The 21066-nt window shown below is 38.0% G+C and overlaps 1 protein-coding gene across 8 annotated transcripts in view; it reads right to left on the reverse strand.

The window, feature by feature from the left end:
* The window catches only part of STAU2 (staufen double-stranded RNA binding protein 2), a 420348-nt gene that overhangs the window by 394121 nt on the left and 5161 nt on the right, over positions 1 to 21066 (reverse strand). For 7 of the 8 annotated variants that reach the window (XM_007486960.3, XM_007486962.3, XM_007486961.3 and 4 more), the window contains exon 2: positions 280 to 482. In XM_007486960.3, coding sequence (XP_007487022.1) covers positions 280 to 460 — 181 coding nt within the window. In that variant the 5' untranslated portion in view covers positions 461 to 482. Of the gene's footprint in view, positions 1 to 279; positions 483 to 21066 lie in introns of those variants that run through there. The other variant, XM_016431465.2, reaches the window with a different exon arrangement.

Consider the following 21066-nt stretch of genomic DNA (forward strand, 5'->3'; position numbering starts at 1 on the left):
TACTGTTTATTGGTTCCAAGGCAGAAGAGTGGTAAGGGCTAGGCAATGGGGGTCAAGTGACTTGCCCAGGGTCACACAGCTAGGAAGTATATGAGGCCAGATTTGAACCTAGGTTCTCCCATCTCTAGGCCTGGCTTTCAATCCACTGAGCTACCCAGCTGCCCCCAAATTATTTTTTCTATAGCCTTTAGCATCATTCTTTTCCAGGTCCAAATGACTGGATGGAATGAATTGACCAAAATTATTATAAAGAACTATTTTATCAGAAAATTACCTTACCAGGTAAATTCTTAGGAGAAGAAGAATCCAATAGACCAATGATATGACTATTACAGCTAACAGCTAATTCTGGAACTGAACCATTCATGGTGCCTTGCAGACCCAGGGAGCTCGGAGACGTTAATGATGGAGATAGCACCGTTGAGAGGGTAGATTCCATGAAGTTTACTGAAGTCTGCATTTTAACTTGTCACTGTTTATCACTGCAAAAGAAACAAATATTTTTAAGTTATTCTTTTATTTCAGAAAATAGATGAGATAAGGAAAGTATAGTGTTTCAACACTAGAAACAAAGTTCAATTCTTGCACTTACTGCAATAATCATTAATGACAACATTTCTAGTTAATATAATTACAATGCAGATTATATGGTTGATGAAAGCAGATGGTATGTTACTTGAAAATCCACAATTAAAATGAAACAAGTTTTAAAAAAGAAAAAAAATCATAAAAATCTCCCAATCTTATATCATATTGTAATTACATTTCTTTTTTTTAACTCTCAACTCCTATCTTAGAATCAATACTGTAGATTAGTTCCAAGACAGACGAGTGGTAAGGGCTAGGATATGGGGATAAGTAACTTGCCCAGGGTCCCACAGGCAGGAAGTGTCTGAGGCCACATTCGAACACTAGACCTTCAGTCTCAAGACCTGGGTCTCAACCTAGACTCCTAGCTACTCCTTGTAATTGCATTTCTAGAACTACTGTGTAACATTCACAATTCTGCTTTGCAAAATATTTATTTTATGCCAAAATGTATATATCTATGGCATATAAAAATTACAAAGACAAATGTTATATTAAGTTCGTTTGCTTGGTTTCTTTAAAAAAGTTCACATTTTTTCCTTTTTGACTACTTTTGAGAAACAGTATTAATCCACTTGGATAATTTGGTTTTAGAAAAAAGTTCTGATTATTGGTGGGGCATACAGAAGAGTATACACAAGATATATAGGCAAGTCACAGTTTAATAAACTTGAAAACAAAAATCCATGCTTACAAAATTGATAAACAAAGGAATAAAAGTTTGTAGTACAAAGGTAAATGCTATTTTTTAAAGATTTTGCTTAATGATTTCTTTACCTATATCTACCCTAAAAAATTCTTTGATTACAAATTTGACAGAGTAGATACAAGAAAATTAAACATTAAAGTAATAATTAATTTAAATTTATGACCAAGAAACTCAAAAACCATGTCAACATAAAACAGTGATTTTTCTTACCTAGAGTCTGTAAACTTGTTTTTTGTTTTTTTATTTTTTCCACATTGTGATAACTAAATATGAAAGCTACATATTTTATTTTATTAATTAAAATTTTTCTGAGAAAGGCTGGCTTCACCATACTGCCAAAGGGGTCCATGACAATCAAAAAGATTAAGAACCTCTGATGTACAAAATGGATTTGAAAGAAGAGAGTTTCCATGAAGAGAAAGCACATTCTTGGCATGAGGAACAGCCAGTGCAAAGGAAAAGAGAGAAAAGAAAGAGTCTTCTATGAGGAACAGAAAGAAGGCCATATGGATGGGACCAAAGAATGCCTTAAAGAGACAAGAAAGATGTGCCAAGGCCAAAATGTGAAGGGCTTTAAAAGGTAACAAAGGAGTTTATATTTTATCCTCAAGCCAATAGGGAGCCACTAGAATTTAATAAGTAGGGGAAAACTGATTAAGCAGGAAAGAATTTATTGAGGAGGAGAGAATTTACTGAGTAAGAAGTATTTTAAATGTAATAAAAAGTTTTTAAACACTGTGATATGTACTTTTTAATCTCCTTACAGAGATAAAATATATATTATTAATAAAGCAAGGCATAGTGAATAAAGATCCAGCCTTGAAGCTAGGAAGACCTAAGTTCAAGTCCAGCCTCTGACACATACTGACTATATGACCCTAAGGTTAAATCCCTTAACCTCTAAAAGATTTCAATATAAGTGGTTTCCTTTGTAATCATATACATTTTATTTTGTGTATTTAAAAACATTATTCTGAGATAGAATCCACTGGCTTCACAAGATTGCCAAAGGGGTCCATGACACAAAAAAGGTCAAGAACTTCTGCCTAACTACACAGAATAAGAAACACATTTTGAGGGCTTGGATAATATGAGATTTTGTTATGCTTTACTGTGGATATTTGTTACAAGGGTTTTGGTTATCTTTTATTTCAAAGAAAAAATTATTTTTAAACAGAAATGTAAAAAATATAACTATAAAGTAACATACAAAAATTTCTGAGATGCAACTAAATTAATCCTCAGATGAAAAGACCATCCTTAAAAAGAGAGGTTTAATAAACTGAATATAAAATTTTAAAAATTTGTCAGCCAAGAAATGCACCCAAAATAAGTTCAAATGAGAAAATCTTGTAAATGAAAAGAAAAATATATAAATTGGACATAAAAAGACCATAAAACTGATAAAACTAAAAGCTGATTCTTTTAAGAGACTGATGAATTTAAATTTTTAAAAAATTTAGCTAACTTCATTAAAAAGGGGAAAGAAAACTTAAAAATCATCCTCCCATTCACAGAGCACAGACCTGATCATGTGCTATCTTGCTCATTAAATTCCTACTGATTCCTTATTACTTCTTGAATCAATCACATGTTTAATGAGAATTTGTTAAAGGCCTAATATGTACTACCACTTGGATACAAGTGCAATTTTGACTAATAGAAACCAGATTGAGCTGGTTTCCCCACCTTTGGTTAATTGTCAGCTAAGGGCTATATTTTGTACCATACATGTATGTTTTATTGCTCTCTTCTACTGTGTTTTTTAATTCTGTGGGGTTTTTAAAAAATGGATATTACTCTAAGGAAATGTGAAAAAAATATAGCCCTTAAAGAACACACTTCAATGACTACTGGAGATATTGAAGCAGTTGTTGGTATGGGGAGTGCAAGGGTTCAAAAGATCATTCAGTCCCTCCATGAAGCAGGTCAGTCAGACTGAAGAACAAAGGAAGGTATAGACAGAATAAAAAATACCATCAGGATCCACAATGTATTACTACAAAACAGCCTAATTAATTCTCAGAAAATAAACAAAGCTCTTCTAAGGGACCTTGAAGCTAGATATTCCCCAATAGTATAGAACAGTGATTGTGAACCTTTTAGAAGAGTGCCAGGCCCCACCCCCACTCCCCAGAGACTGGGTGCTATGCCCACACACACACACCCCTCACCTCCCCCACCCTCCCTTATCCCAGATAGGGGAGGGAAGACACACTCCCACTGGGCTGCTGAGCAGAGGGTCAGGTACTGAGCACTCCACTCCCCTCCAGCTATGTGCCACTCACAGAGTGCTCCCCTCAATCCTACCTCCTCTCCAACCCCACCACGGGAACCACCTTCACCACAGACTTAACAGGCTGCCATCTGCTTCATACTCTCAGGCAGCATGTGAGACTCCTCCCTATCCCACCCCACCTCAGTGCCTTACCCCAGACTGGGGAGGGAGGAAGAGCTCCCATTGGCTGCTGGGCAGTGTCAGGGGAAGTGAGCAATGTCCTAAGGGTAATGAAGAGGGGGAGGGGGGCAGCTCAGCCCACAGTCCTTCTGGCCTTCTAGTAACAAATTCTGGTGGGCTAAGGCATGCTCACAGAGACGGCTGTGTGTGTCATTTTGGCACCTGCACCATAGGTTTGCCATCACAGTGCAGAATAAATTTCTTCAAGTTGAAAGAGCACCATAAAGTTGGCCTGACTTCAATCTCATTCAAAATCTACAAACCATCTTCTCAGAGAAAATTTGAAAAAAAGAGCTTGGCAAAGGTACACTTAATATCTAGGGAATTAAACTGTGGTTACATGAAGAATTAAAGGACTTATCAAAATCTTGAAAATTCAATGCAAAATAGGTAAAACAAGTGAACGCCAAAAGGGCAAATTGTGTACTTAAAATCCTTTATACGTGTCAATGTATTTCCTGTTGGTCCTTAATCCGGTGACAGGTAAAAGATGCTGAGGGGCTATAGGAGGGTGGCCGTGCTGTGAGCAGAGAGAAAGGCTTGGATGTGCCAGGGGGCAGCTCAGGGACCACTTGGGATGACTCCTTGGGTGTGAACACAGTAACTAAAAGCGGTAATTGGGTATTAGCCAAAGGGATATGTTCTGGAGGAAAGAGGAACCTTTAACTTTGGACATGCTTTGGGGGGTCAGAGTAAGTTCTGTTTTGTATTGTTTGAGATGGTTATAGGAAACTTGGGCAGGAGCACAAGTATCTCCACAGAGTCCTATATCAGCACCAGATTCTGGCTGTGTGCCTCCATCTTCACCCTTGAGACTTTCCAGGTGGCCCCGGATCAGTCCCAAGGCCCGCCGCCCATGAAGCCTCCTGGGGCCTCGAACCTTCTCAGGGAGCTGTGACTTGTCCCAGAGCCTTCTTCCATGTTCCCCTCTGGAGCAGCCCCAGCCCTAACCACTGTGGCCTCATGGCATCTTTCATGCCACACAGGGGCACACAGAGGGTGGGCCATGAAGAAATAAACCTTTGCTTTCTTCAATAGACTTCTCTGTGGCCATTCCCCCACCTCAGCAACCCTGCTCCCTTATACCCAAGCCTCAGACTCTGCCCAGCGATAATCCAACTTCATCTACACCCTCTGGTGATCCCTCCTCTTCGAGTGAGTTCCCTACTAATGCAGCCTGTACTGGGGGCACCTGGGGCATGCAGGGAGGGCTGTCACCTCTGGCCCAAAGGCTCACCAAGCCTCTGTGGGCCGCTCAGCCTCCTCTGCCATCTCCCTGTCCCCGGCTCTCACATCCCAAGAATGCTATGTCAGGAGCTAGTCAGGACTTGGGGGACATCTAGCCCAAGCAAGTAAAGAATTCTTATGACAGAATGGATAGATGAGAGCACATCTGGAGGTGACTAAAGCAGGCCCAGGGGATCACTTGGATTTCTGTGTCCATCAGAGACCCCAAGAGCATCCCCCGCACCCAGGCCAGCTCCAGACATCCTGACTTTTGTCCTGCCACTGGACTTTGATGACCGAGAGGGAGGCCGAGGGCTTTGGGCATCTCTGCCACACTTAAATCAAATTCACACTCAAGTCAAGTCATCCTCCATGATGTTACTGATCCTCTTTGAAAATGAAGATGGCAGATCCTGGATACAAATCTGGCCTCAGATGCTTTCTAGAAAGTCACTTAACCCCCATGGCCTAGCCCTTACCACTCTAAACCAATATATAAGACTGATTTTAAGACAAAAGGTAAGGGGTTGTGTTTTTTTTTTTAATGAGGGACAAACAACCACAATCCCTTTTATTCACTTTGTACATAACTGTACATTCTTATACAAGTATATCTTGTCTCTCCCATTGAATGTAAGCACCCTGTGGACAGGGACTATTTGTTTCATTTTTGTCTCTGAATTTCCAGTGTCTAGCATAGTTATCTAATACAATGACATCTTTTAGACACTGAATGTTGTTCCCCATCCCCCCACTCCACCCCAGATTGGGGGGGGGGGGAACGGGAGAAAGGTAGGGAGTGGCCCAGGCACTCTGGTCAGGGAAGGGAGGAAGTGGTTCCATTGGCTGCTGAGCAGAGAGAGGGGGAGGGGAGCTCCACCCAAGTCCCTCTGCCTTTCTAGTAAGGAACTCTGGGGAATCAATGGTGCATGTGCCCAAAGAGAGGGCCCTGTGTGCCATCTCTGGCACCCATGCCATAGGTTCACCATCATGGGATCAGAGTCATGCAAATGAAAACAACTCTGAGGTAGTACCTCTCTTCTATCAGATTGACCAATATGACAGTAAAGGAAACTGATAAATGTTGGAGAGGATGTGGGAAAACTAGGATGAAGTTCTGAATTGATCTAACTATTCTGGATAGTAATCTGGAATTACAATCAAAGAACACACCAGCAATATCACTACTGGATCCTTATCCAATAGAGATTTTTGGAAGGAAGGAAGGAAGGAAGGAAGGAAGGAAGGAAGGAAGGAAGGAAGGAAGGAAGGAAGGAAGGAAGGAAGGAAGGAAGGAAGGAAGGAAGGAAGGAAGGAAGGAAGGAAGGAAGGAAGGAAGGAAGGAAGGAAGGAAGGAAGGAAGGAAGGAAGGAAGGAAGGAAGGAAGGAAGGAAGGAAGGAAGGAAGGAAGGAAGGAAGGGCCTTTTGTACAAAAATATTTGTTACAGCTCTCTTAATGGTGGCAAAAACTTGGAATCTGAAAGGATATCCATCAACTGGGGAACTGCTGAACAAATTGTGGTACATGACTGTAATGGAATACTCTCCTGCTATAAGAAATGACAAACAGAATGATTTCAGAAAAATTGGAAAGAATTACATGAATTGATACAGAGTGAAGTGAGCAGAACCAGGAGAACATTATACACAATAACAGAAATAACATGTGATAAACAACTTTGAATGATTTAGCTATTCTCAGAAAATACATTGAACCAAGACAACCCCAAAGACCTTATGTTGAAAGATGCTAGTTACCTCCAGAGAAAGAACTGATGGGAGTTTAAATGCAGATCAAAACACAGCATTTTTCACTTTATTTTCTTTGTGTGTTTTTTTTTCCTAATGTGCCTTCTTCCACAACATGATGAATATGGAAATATTAATAGCACATGTAAAATCAATAGCAAATTGCTTACCATCTCTCTGAGAGCTCAGGAAAAGAGGGAGAGAATATGGAATTCAAAATGAATGCCAAAGTTATTTCAACATGTAAATGGGAAAACATTGTAATTGTGCAAAAAGAGAAAAGAAAAAGAAACTTCTGGAAGAAATAGATCAAGAAGGCTGTTGAAAATATGAGACTAGAGTCCTAGAGAGAGGCAATGGACAGAGATATAGAACTGAGTCCTCCATAGAGTTATAGTTTTTGAAGTTCATGAAGATTAATTAGATAGCCAAGAGAGTATGGAGAGATGTTTTTTTTTAAAAAAAGAGGAACAAAGGTATAACCTTGAGAAACCAGCATTAAAGGGTAGATAGAGGATGAGAAGCCAGTAAGAGACAAAGAGACAGAGAAGGAAAAATATTCGAGAATCAAAGAACTCCAATCCAACAAGTATTTGTTAAGGCATCTATTATAAAAAACTATGCTAGCTAAATAGGAATACAACAAAACAAAACAATATATGTCCTCAAGGAGTTTATATTCTACTGAGCTGATATAACATGTAAGCAGACAAATTATATATGTACATAATGTATGTATATATGAATGTATACACTTACATACATATACATATGATAGTAGGTGGAAAAGGGGAACAGAACAAGCATTTATTATCAACTATGTGATCGGCACTGTGCTAAACATTTTATAAATATTATTTCATTTGATACTCACGACAACTCTTTGAGGTAGGTGTTATATTTGGCTCAAAAGTAAAAAATAAAGTCAGGGGAAAAGTAATTTGTCAATACAGAGGTCATTAATCACAATCAATCGATGGATGAATATTAAATATTTACTATGTCAGGCACTAAGCTAGGCAATGAGGCTACTACAAACAAAAATGAAACAGACTCTACCAGCAAGGAACTTATATTCAAATGAGAGGGTCAATATAGATATATACATATATAAATATATATTAAATAAATGCAAGGCTATTTGGAGGCAAAAAAAAGCACTAACAGCTGGTCAAGGAAAGGCCTCAACAGCAAGAACTCAACTTGAGATCCACAGTTTGATATATGTAGATATAGATACAGATTTCCCACATAACTATACATACATTTATATACATTTAATAACTATCTTAAAATAACTTGTTTCTTAGTAAACCTATATGTTTTATACATGTAAAAACAATATTCTACGCTTCATAGATTCATAGTTTATAGGTTCTAAATTCATAGGCTTCAGGGGATTACCAAAGTGGATCAGGACACAAAAATGGATAAGAATTCGTGCCGTTAGAAAGTACTATTTCAGGAAAGCGGTACTTCACAAGCCAAACTGAGAGGGCTTGATAAGAAAGTGGATGGTCAGGAAGTAAATGTTAACAAAGATATAGTACTATATATCTATATTTTGGTTCACAGACCTCAAAGGAAACTTTAATGTCATCTTATAAAGCCCCCCTCATCAAGATAAGGAAACGAGGCAATTCAGTGGGATTTGACTCTAGGTAACTAACTCCGAATCAAGCATATTTTCTACTGTATCATGCACCTGTTGCAATAGATAAGAAAAACAGAAATAATTTAAGTTGTGGCAAGCTCAAGAGAAGGCTTTCTAAGAATTATATAGAGCTGACCATGTCAATATTTGGCAGAGAGGAAGAGGTTAAAGGTATGTGAGTGGGAATTACTGTTCCAACAATCACATCACAGGGACTTGGTACAGGGGCAGTCAGCTTTAATTAAATAAATGTTTCTTGCCTTGAATTAAGCTTGAATTAAGTAGTAGTTAGGCCCTGTGCAAGGACAAGGGATAGAGTCAAAGACAAAAATGAAACAAATACTGCCCTCCAGGAGCTTACATTCTACTACAAGAATACAATATGCTCACAAATAAATAAATGCTAGGTCACGCGAAGAGGAAGAGAATACTAGCTACCAGAGAAAGGATAGAATCTGGAATGATGGCAGAGACAGAATCAGCCCTGAGCCTTGAAGTAAACATAAGAAGTCTGAAAGGCACAGATGAAAAGAGTTTATTCCAAGTTCAGAAGACAGCTTCTGCTAAACTTCAGAGGTGAGGTAGGAGATGAAATATCAACTTCAGGGAACAGCTAGTAATCTAGTTTGGCTTAAACACAAAAGTATAAAAAGAGGAATAATATAAAATAAATGTGGAAGGGAAGAATGGAGCCAGATGGTGGTGGTGGACCTTGAAGGTCAGGCTTAGAAGATGTAAATTGTCTAAAAAGAAATGGGGAGCCACTGAAGATTTTGAAGAGGGAAATGAAATGGTCAGATTGGTGCCTTAAAAAAAATCTAGGCAGCTATATGGAAGGTGGATTGGAAAAAAGGCAGACCAAAGACAGAAAGACTAATTCAGAGACTGACAATAATACAATTATATAGACTCAGGCCCTAAACTAGGGTTGTATCAGTATCTACAGAGTGAAAAGTGAAATGCATAAGATGATGTGGAAGTAGAATCTACAGTACTTAACAATCAATGGGTCAGTGTAATGAACAAACAGATTCGGTGCAAAACATGACAAAAAATATCAACTTTAAAACAGATCTGGAACTTATGAAACATGACTAATCAATGCTATTAGACAGAAAAATGAAGGCCTCTTCCTCCTAGCAGATTGCAGGAAAAGAAGAAAAGGTAGGCAAAGGCATTAAAAAGTTGAAAGAAGGCAAGGAAGGAGGGGAATTGAAGAAATTTATGACAGATAATGTCAATTTTCTTAATAAAAGAAGTAATAAAATAATAAAAAGTCAGGCAGCACAAAGGAAGAGAAGCAAGAGGACAATATTACCCCCTAACTGGATAATCAATTTACAGATAACTGAATTAACTGAAATATATTTCTATGCAGGATTGTAATGAAATCCATTCTTCCCTCATTTAAGGTTCATCATTTCCTCTTACATTGTTATAATTCAACTACTTATTATCAATCATTCAGCAATTTTTTTAATGTACTAGATGTACAAGACACTGAGCTGGGCATTTATATTCAGATCTAAAATGGTAGGTAACCAAAATAGACTCGGAACACAACATGATCAAAATTGTTAAAAATAGATCAGGGACTGTAGGAGCAAGATGAGCCAATGCTACAGATGGAGCCATCCAATCAGCTGTCAGAGACCTCTTTCAGGCCCTATTAGACTAGTTCCTCAAATTCTATGACTGATTTTCATACCTTTATTGTATAAATACAAAAATCTTCTAGGAAGGTATAAAATTAGGACTAAAGAAGGCAGAAGAAGTATATATTGAAAAAGTAATCAGAGGGGTCCCTTCCAAGTTCTCATCACTTCTTGTGCTTGTCTTCTCAACTCCACTATAAACATTTATTAACTACCTACTGTGTACAGAACACACTGTATCAGGAGCTATGAGAAGTACAAAGTTTAGATAAAACAGAGTTCCTGCCCTCATGAAGCTTAGAGTCTATCTAGAAGGATAATAAAATACATACAAGCACTCATCGTTATAATACATGATTCAATATACATGAGTATATTAAAAAGTATAATATCAAGTATTGTGTTAAGGTACAACATTGTCATTAACAAAAGGTATCAGAGAAGGAGGCTTTTGAAATAGTCTTTAAAGAATGAGTAGAGATTGATTACTGACTAAGACATTGAGCTGGGTGGGCATTTATAGTTAAATCTGAAATGGCAAGTAATCAAAATAAATTCAAAATACAACATGACCTAAGGAATGGAATAAAATAAAATAAAATAATGAAAAAATCAGGACTAAAAAGAACATTGAGCGTTTCCAAGAATTCTTTTGGGCCTGAGAATAATTAACATTTTACTTTGAGGCTTTATATATCACTGTTTTGACATTCTTGTCTACTGAGTTTGTGTTTTGACCTTCCTTGTTACTATAATAGCTTTCTGCAGTTAAATTCTTTTTTTTTTGTTTACTCACTTTTCTAGCCTATTTCTTGACTTTTTAACTTTAAATTTGGGGCCCAAATGGATACAAGACCTAGATATAAATATTATAAACAAATTAGAACAAGAAAGGAAAAAGATACCTTAAAGAACTATGGACAGTGAAGAATTGATGGAGAAACTTTGAAGTTCAAATATAGGAGTCAAAGGAAATATAAAAGGTAAACACAAAAGGATAATCTTAAGGGGCTAAACAAGGAGAAAATGCTTAGATTCTATAAAGAGATGTCCCCTCTAACCTGTGTCAGTACATAAGAGAGGTCACACAGTCTAATTAAGACAGAAAGTTTGGGAGTGGTTCTATTATGTTGTGATGGTCTTAAAAGAAAAATTGAAATAAAGGGGAAGAGGAATACATTAGAGGAGGGAAAAGAAGGTTACAGATAATTATCTCATCATTTAGGAGTACAAATATAAGTCTATACACAAATGAACTGGTTGTGAGGTGGAAAGAGGGGAAATGGCTAACACCTGAACCTCATTCTCATTCACATCCAATATGGTCAAAGAAGAACACACACACACACACATACATGTACAGAATTGGGTACAGAAATATATCTCATTACATAGAGAAATGATAGGGAACAGGGAGAAGGAGGAATTAGGACAGTAGATTAAGAAGAGACTAGTTCTAAGCAAAACAAACTTTAAAAATAAACAAAAATATTTACAGTTCTTTTTGAGGCGGCAAAGAATGGGATTCTAAGAGGATGCCCATCAACTAGAAAATGGCTGTCCTTTTAGACACAGTCAATATGGAAATTTGTTTTGCTTGATTACACAGATTGGTAATGGATGTTTTGTTTTTCTCTGGGGGGAAAGGGTAAGGATGAAGGTGAAACTTTTCTGATTTAAAAAATTTTATTTTTAAAATGGTGAAAAGGGCTTTTTTTTTTCTCTCCAGGAGTAAATTTTTTTCTCTTTGGGAGTAAATTTATGCTCCATTGCTAGCTTTATATTTATGCTAAAAATATTTTTATAAGTTATAGTTGTCTTCCCCAAGAATGTAAGTAAAGATTTTCATTCTTTGTACTTCTATCCCCTGACACAGTACCTGGCCTATAGTCATAGACAAACATATCAGAGAAAGAAATACAGAATAAACATAGATGAAAAACTACATTTAATATAAAAAGCTTCAGAACTTAGATTTAGCATAAATTGGAATACTCTCCACCTGACTTGTTTGTGACATTTCTTATCTGTGCCTTTGTTCACACTGCTTCCCTTCCCCGAAATGGGCTCTCCCACCCTGTCATAAAGGCTTCCCTTACAGTCCTTTGCCCCTTCCTGGGTAAAAGTGATCTCCCCTTCATCAAACTTCTCAGAACATCTTGCATAGACCTCTCCTTTGCACATCTCATTTTTCTTTACATAAATTATGTCCTAAGTTCCGTCTCCCATCTGCTTGTAAGTTTCTTGAAAGCAAGGTCTGTGGCATGTCTATCTCTATAACCCTAGCAACTAGTATAATGCCTTAAACATAGCAACCACTTAATGGTTGTTAAATTGAATTTATTTCAACAAGTGATATGGAAGGAATTCATTCTAAACATGGACATATGTATGAATATAGGAGAGAGCAGAACAAGATCTACGAATAGCTAGATTATCAATTTCTGCAATGCTGAAGATATGGAGCGAAGTAGAGTTACCTTTACAAACAAAAAGGAGAGAAATAAGACCATGGGATCATTGAGATCTCTCCAAGTTTTACATACTAAAATAATAATAATCATAGTATCATTTGTATAGTGCTTACTATGTACCAGGTAATGTATTAAGTGCTTTACAATTATCCACCATTTGATCCTCCCAACAACCCTGGGAGGAAGGCACTATTATTAACTAAATTTTACATATGAGGAAATCAAGGATTAGAGTCATTAGGTGGCTTGATCAAGGTTGAAGTAAGACTTAAATGTGAGTCTTCTGATGACTGAGTCCATGTTGAATGTCTATAGTTCAAATGGCAAGAATGCCAAATCAGAAACTGGCACTTTGCCAAAAATGTATCAAGAATTATAAGTAACTAACAATGACATCTAGGCAGATTTGAATATCAAGTACATCAGCTTCAGATTAAATTTCAAGTACACAACAAATACACTGGTCACATTGGTTTGTTTTGTTTGTTTAATTTTATTAACAACTCAAATAAAATCCCAAAGAACTGAAATCAGTTCCAATATTGAGGTCAAGATACTTCTTTAAATGTTTACCTGCAATTTATTAGAGATAATTACAACTATATTTTTAAAACTACGTTGAAATACTCAGTTTGTGGCTATTGGTCAATCATTAACTAAAAGTCCTCCTCTTTACAAGTTGAGCTCCAAGTGCCAGTGATTCTAAACTCCTGTAGTTTACCATTCAAGCCTATTCCCTATCCTCCGCAACCCAATTCCTTATTCCCAACCCACTCAATTCTCCCACCCCAAAGTTCTAACCAAACACCACCCTCCCCTTCCACTGTGTCTTCTGGAATGCCTGTTGGCAACAAACCACTTCATCCTAAATCTTTTCCTCTCATTCCTTTCACCTTCTAGCTATGAATGAAGGCCCGACTTTCCTCAGTGGTGCAAACAATTCCATTCCATCCTTTCTCTCCAAAAGATTGCTTCCTGATAACAGGGCTCTCTCTCACTTAATTTCAATCTCTACCTGACTACTGGCTCCTTCCCTACTACCTACAAACCTGCCCATGTCTTTCCCCACCTTACAAACCCTCATTTAATACTTCTATCTCTGCTCTTGTCCTATCTTCTGCCCTTTGTAGCTCACCTAGAATAAGTGCTCTCCACGCATCTCTTCTTTACCCCTTACAATCCAGTTTCCAACTTCATCATTCCACTGAAATGACTCTCTCCAAGGTTACCAATGATTTCTTAATTGCCAAATCCCATGGTCTATTGACAATCCTCACTCTCCTTAACCTGCCTGCATTCTTGGTATTGCCTCTCCTCCTTCACTTTCTTCTCTCTGTGTAGCATACAAGGCATGTTAGCATCTGGAAAGTATGGCTGATGTATTGATATTGTATCCTATATATTCATTTACCAGATACATGGTCAGATCAGTTAATGATCATTGTATAGAAGTTACAGTCCAAAGGGCAAGAGAATTCCTGAGCGGCCACAGGGGCCTAGCTCACCCCTTGTCAGCCTGCATTCCTTTGCAAGGCGCATGTCAGGTTAATCTCCACCTCTTTGATCTCGTCATTGTCAATTCAACCAAGGTTAAAACCTATGCCATGTTACGTATTCATTGATCACCTCCCAATCCACATTCCTAAAACCTGTATTAAATACTGGGGAACAAGCGTGAATCTCTCTCTTACTTCCCTGGATCTTCAAAGTGTTCTGTCCTATCTTTTCCTCCTGATCTCTCTTTCCTCGTGATGCTGTTGCCCCCATGCTTCCTATTAATCCTCTGGCAATCTTGTCCATAGGAGGCATTAAGGAGTTCTTACTTCCCACGTGTTTTCTTATTCCTCATACTTCCCACTAATTAATTATCCATGGGAAATATTAACGGAGATCGCACCTCTCCCCATGTGTTTTAACGTTTTGTCTCTGAGTCTTTATTATTCACCTATTTCCTTCAGTCTCCTTTCTCCTTCTCAGGTTATTACCCACAGGTAAAATATATATAGGGACCGCAAGTCGGTCCTTATACTCTGGGTTTTCAGGATACTATTCCCTCCTGGTTCCCACTCCTTCCAAGTCTCCTTTTCAGGGACGTCATCCAGGCATGCCTTCGAACTGTGGGTGTCCCAAAGGGTTCTGTACTTGTCCCGCTTCTCTTCTCCCCATATACTACTCACTTGTTGATATCATCAGTTCCCAAGGATGTAGTCACCTCCAAGGTGACAATTCTGAAATATCCCTAGGCTGCCCTAGCCTCTCTGTGGCCATCCAAGCACACATTTCCTACTGCCTTTCAGACATCTTGAACTAGATGTCCGGTAGACAGCTTACCTTTCTCATATCCAGAACAGAATTCATCATCTATTCCCTTCTGCTCCCCAAGGACCCAGCTCCTATCCCCCCATGACAATACCAGCCTGGCAGTCACTCGGGCTAGACACCCAGGAGTGCCCCTCAATACCTCTGACTTCCCATTTCCCCATCTGTCAACAACACCTATCATTTCCCCCTTTGCAATATCTCTTGGCCCTTTCCTGTGAGTCTGCCACCACCCAAGTACATCTCTCATTAACTTCACACCTGATATATTACCTATTTATGTATCTGCCTGCCTTAAGTCTTCCCATTCCCACCCATCTTCCATTTAGCCTCTATTTCCTGAAGTACAGGTCCAAACACTCAACTCCCTCAATAAATTCAGTGGCTCCCCACCATCTCCAGGATCAAACACAAAACCCTCTCTTTGGTATTCAGAGACTTTCAGAACCTAGTCCCATCCCACCTTTCCAATCTTCTTACACCTTACTTTCCAACACCTACATTTTGTTTCAGTGATACCAGCCTGGCTGTTCCAGGAACAAGACACTTCATTTGTCAACTCTAGGCATTTTTTCTGACTGTCCTCCATGCCTCCTCATCTCTATTACTGGCTTCCCTAGTTTCCTTTAAGTCCCAACCAAGATCCCATCTTCTACAAGAAGCCTTTCCCAGCCTCTTAATTCTAATGTCTTCCCTCTCTTAATTATTTCCTATTTATCCTGTATACAGCTTGTTTGTACTTTTTTTTTTGTTTTATTGTCTCCCCCACTGTGAACTTCTTGAGGTCAAAGACTATCTTTTTTGCCTCTCTGACTCCTCAGCACTTAGCAGCATACCTGACAGAATAGGCACTTAATAAACGTTTATTGACTGACTGACCTTAGAAAAATGACAGCCATACATTAAATATATCATGAATGTATATGTGTATGTGTGTGTATCTACAAATATACAAAGAATATTTGGTCCTATAGGAAAATATCAAATATGAAAATTGTGGAGAATGGAAACTTTTTACCTAGAATTCAACGCAAAATTCAACATCTGGAGCCAAAACTTTACTTATGATAAATAACTTTGATCCATGAAGTCTATTGTCCAAACTGGCTTTTTTGTCCATCATACACAACAATCCATCTTCCATTTGGTGCATTTGCACAAGTTGTCCTCAATGCCTGGAATGCACTCCTTCCTGATCTCTTTTATAGCCTCTGGTTTTCTTCAAAGTTCAGATCAAACACTACCTTCTACATAAGCCCTTTCCTGATGCTTAATAAAGGCTAGTTGATTTATGTCATCTCAGATTGTCCCATACTATCCCCATTTCTTGGTATAGCACACTTATGTCAATTAAAAAAAAAAACAAATTAAGAAATATATAGTTATAAGGGGCAATGTTCCCCCCTCTTTCATTTTTGCTAAACAATTCCAGAAACACATTTAGAAGCATAGTTAGTAAAACCTCTTTAGGTCTAATCTACAAATTCCCATTTTCAAAACTGATATGAGTAAAAGAAATAAAATTATATTGTATGATTTATTTTAGCCAACAGCAGATGAAGAAATAAATCCTCCTAGTCACATATAATCATTGCTATAACTTTTACAGAGATGTCTGGCAACAATTTCAGAGAAACGGTGCCATTTGTGACTCTTACGTGTCCTCCACAACAAGAATTACAGTTCTAATTCAATCATAACTATTGATAACTGCAATAAATGTGCAAAAAACCAGGTTTAAAACAACATCCATGGTCCTCTAGTCATTCTTTGGTAGGCATTATCTTTGACTAAATCATGACTCTTAACTGGTATAAGTTAAAAAAAATCTTGCTAAGATAAAAGAACTTATCTTTTGTTGGAAGAATTTCATGTGGGGAATATTGCTGTAAAGCAGGCATCAGAGGATTCCAATACCAAAATCATTAGGACAGCTATTAAAATGTCTTCTACTCATTAATATGTTACCACCATTGGAAAGGATGTATTCTTATTTTAGTGATGGTCCTTGCACTCTCTGAATCTTTTTACTCCCTCAAACAAGGAAAAGGAAAATTTTTTAAATATATTTTAAATAAAAGTTATAAAAATAATAAAATTTTCTCTCAATTTGCAGTCATAGAAGAAAAAATAGAAAATATCGTCTTTAACAGATGGATGCAATTGTTTAGAAAGGGCAAAATTGAATGTGCAAAACTTTTGGAGAAACACCAAGATTCAAAATATATAATTACTTTATAATCAGTGTCTATAGTGCATCATATGATATAGCAGAAGAAAACACATCCTGACAGCCCTGTCCAGTGTACCAGAAGAAGTAATATCTATTGTCACTAATTATAAAATTATATTATAATACTATGTAATATAATTATTTTGCAATTTTTATTACAACTAAGCAAATTTCAACTCTAGCACCATCTTTTTTAAAAGGTTCTCAAGAACAAGAATACAATAAAGTCAGAAGATTATATCTTCATTTCTTCAATATCTTAATATTTAAAACAAAACAGAGATAACCCACAATTTTGGAATTGTAAACTAATAACCTCTTAACTTAATCCTATTCCAAAGCTTATACCAACAACTCCAGACATTTTCCAGCAAATTATTAGATGTAATAAAGAGCTAGCTTTAGAAGCTGAAAGGATTCAGTTCAAATCCAGTCTCAATGATATCACCTGAGTGACCCTAAGCAAACCTCTCAGTGTCCCAAAGAAAGCTGTAAGACTATAAACTGCAAGGAAAGTGCTGAAAGGTACTGGTCCTCTCTCAAATTTCTTTCCAAGTGGTTCTTTTTACCAATGAAATCATAGTCTGGCCTCCCCACCGCCACCCCCAAAAAATATCAATGTGTTCTAGCACCCATCTATTTTTTAAAACTGTATTGGAATCTATTGCAATGGGTTAGTCACTTAAATCCATTAGATTATATCCAAAGCAGGTTAAGATGTTATTGACCAGTCCATTATTACCTAATCTTCAACTACCTGAAAGTGAAAATAAATTAATGGAGTCTGATTTGTCAGTATCCTTCAACTGGTGACAAGCATTTTAAATATATGTCCTTGGATAAAATTAGAAATCAAAAAAATTGACTCAATGACTCCTAACATTTTTTTTCATTTTGAAAAAATTCTCACTCTATCATATTTCCATCATAAATATGAATACACAAAGAATTTTCTTTGTAGATTAGGCCCAATGAAGTCTTTAGTTTTATAAAATTTTTGATATTTTCACATCAAATACTTTTCCACAAAACAAATTCTTTAAATATATTTCTTGAAAAACAATTTTAGCCAACAGTTTTCTGGGATGATGGGGTGTTTAAGCATGTGTTTCCTCAGTATTATCCTCAACACAAGTAACAATTTTGAAATTTCCACGCAATGTCTTGAAATAACTGGAAAACAACATAAAGTTGCAAAAAGACTGCTATATTAGGAATCAAGAGATTGAGAACTGAGCTCAGCTCTGCCACTCACGAGCTGTATGGCCTTGTGTTTGTCTAACTCCTCTGGACCTCAGGACTACACATAGACAGATTTGGGTGTCATCTGAGTGCAGATGATAACTGAACCCCTGGAAGCTGATAAGATCCCCAAGAAACAACCCTGAGAAAAAAGAATACTCACATCAAACCCATGCTTCAGAAACAGAAGACAGATACTAAACTAACAAGGAGACTGAAAAAGGGTTGTCAGACACATGGGAAAACCAGTAAAAAACTGCCAAGAAGAGAGCATGAAAAATGGAGTACTCAACAGAATAACAAGTTTCTGTTTTTCTTGTTTTATTTGGGGGGGCTCTCACTTCTTCTTCCTCTCATGCTTGGAGTCAAGAAGACCCAAGTTCAAATTCAGCCTCAGATACTTACTCGACTAGGTAACCATGGGCATATATACCACTTAAACCTGTTTGCCTGTGTGTTCTCATCTGTAAAATAAGCTGAAGAAAGCAATGGCAAGTCAATCCAGTATCCTTGCCAAGAAAACTCCCAAATGGGACCACAAAGAGTTAGACACAACTGAAACAAATAAACAACAACAGCAACATCTTCATCTGTGTTACTATAATTTTGCTTGGAATTCTATTTAATATTTAAAAATCAATGAAAAATTGGCATTTGTATCAGACTTAAAAATTAAAAAGTTCTTTTCAAGGATTATCTTATTTGAAACTCATAATAATTCTTAATGGTTAGGTACTAAAGGTATTTTTATCCCTATTTCAAAGACAAAGAAACTGATGTTGAGAGATTAAATGACGGTACCATTGGACAACTTTTCACTGGAAAAGGACGAAATGAACAGAGTTCCCCAAGTCCCAGACCAGTGTTACATCTACTATGGCACCATGTCTTGCCTATATAGAAGTCCAGGTGCCAAAGATGCCGTTTCCTGTTCTCCCTAACAACCCGGGGGCCTTGAGACAATCTGCCACAGCCTCTCTTGGTCTCAGATTTCTCACTTCAGAAAATGAGGGCTAGCTAAAAGCCAATAGATTTCATCCTATTAGCTAGCAACATTAAGTGAGGCTGGCACCACAGCATTCATAAAAGTTCAACAAAGGGCAAATACATCTGCACACACCTGTCCACATATACATAGGCATATATAAAGATATATGCATACACATATGCAAGTGTATAACAAGTTTATACATAAAAATTCAACAGATAAACTCCTCGAGATCTGCATGCACGTATATGTGATCAAAAAGAGATTTATTTTAAAGCAGAAACATAAATCATCATCACCTACCCACTAATTCGGGATCTACATCAAGGCTTTGCTTTCTGCACTCTCGCTGGGGGTGTCTAAGCACAGAGCCCTCAGCCCAGGCCTACAACGCAATCTACCTACTGGATAGTTCAGAATTGTCCCGTAGACACCTCGAATTCAACACATCCAAAAGGGAACTTATTCTCTGTCCCTCCCAAACCCACTCCTTTTCCAAATGCCTGTTACTGGCAGGCCAGCACGGTTTCTAAAAGTCACTCAGGGTCCCCACCCTGGTGCCATCTTCACCTCGTCAGTCCCGTACCAAGTCGTGAGGCGTTCTCTAAATCCTTACAGCCCCTGCTAAATCCTGCTTCTACCTCCACAATACTTTGTGTGGCTCTTATGCCACTTGACTTCTTCCTGCCTTTCCGGGTTTCTTACACATGACTGCTCTTCACGGACCCTACAATGCTGCCACCCTAGCGTCTTTGCTCTTCCATGATGTACTCTGCCTCATTTCTGCCCCTGGGAACCCCTGGCTTCCCTTCACACTTGGCTCAGGCACCACCTTCTAAATGACGCCTTTGCCTTTTCCCCAGCTATTGGTGCTCTCCCTCACAAAACCCCTTTGTATGTTGTATGCATGATTACATATGTGTGTGCATGTACATTGCATACACGTGTCGTGTGCAGGGTATAGACAGAGATTTATTTATATGTACATGTCTATAGAAGTGTCTCCCCATCTTAGAACATAAGCACTACCTCACACAATGCTGGCACGTTTTTGTTGCTGTTGTTGCTCCCTCATTCTCATAGTATTTAACAAATGTTTATTCATTGACGGATCTATTAAAATGGCTTACTATGATTTAGGTAGCCTGTCTTTTAAGAAATAGCTCTTTTCACATCTCTGGGCTATTAATCAATCAATAAACATCACTTATATTAAGCATTCACTGAAGAATAATAGCTGACATTTATAAAGCACTTTATACACATCCTCTGATTTGGCTCTTACAACCCCTGAGGTAAAAGAATTGCTTCTATAACTTTACTTTAAATGAACACACACGCACACACACACACGCACACACACACACACGCACACGCGCACGCACGCAAATAGAGGCCCCTATGATTTCTTCAGTAGTGTGCACACTGAGGAAGTACGACCAGGGTTCAAAGCTCTCCGAGGCATTTATTCCAGGTGCGCATCAAGCCCAGATCCAAGCTCATTTCTCTAGCCATGTAACATACCTTTAACACATACCTATGCACATGAATAATATGTTCACACAGACACGTATTTTATATCTATAAATACAGAGAGAGTTCAGATCCATCATTAAACATTGCTACGTGACTGAAACAAGTGGCCAGTGATGCACTGGAGAAGACCTGGATGGCAGGAAAGGCTGAAGGCGGAAGGACCCGGGCGGGGAGGAGGTGGGCAGTGTCATGGACAATGAACACGAAGCTGGACAGACTTCGGAGGCCCGTGAA

Source organism: Monodelphis domestica, chromosome 3, assembly GCF_027887165.1.
Source record: "Monodelphis domestica isolate mMonDom1 chromosome 3, mMonDom1.pri, whole genome shotgun sequence".
Taxonomy (NCBI): domain Eukaryota; kingdom Metazoa; phylum Chordata; class Mammalia; order Didelphimorphia; family Didelphidae; genus Monodelphis; species Monodelphis domestica.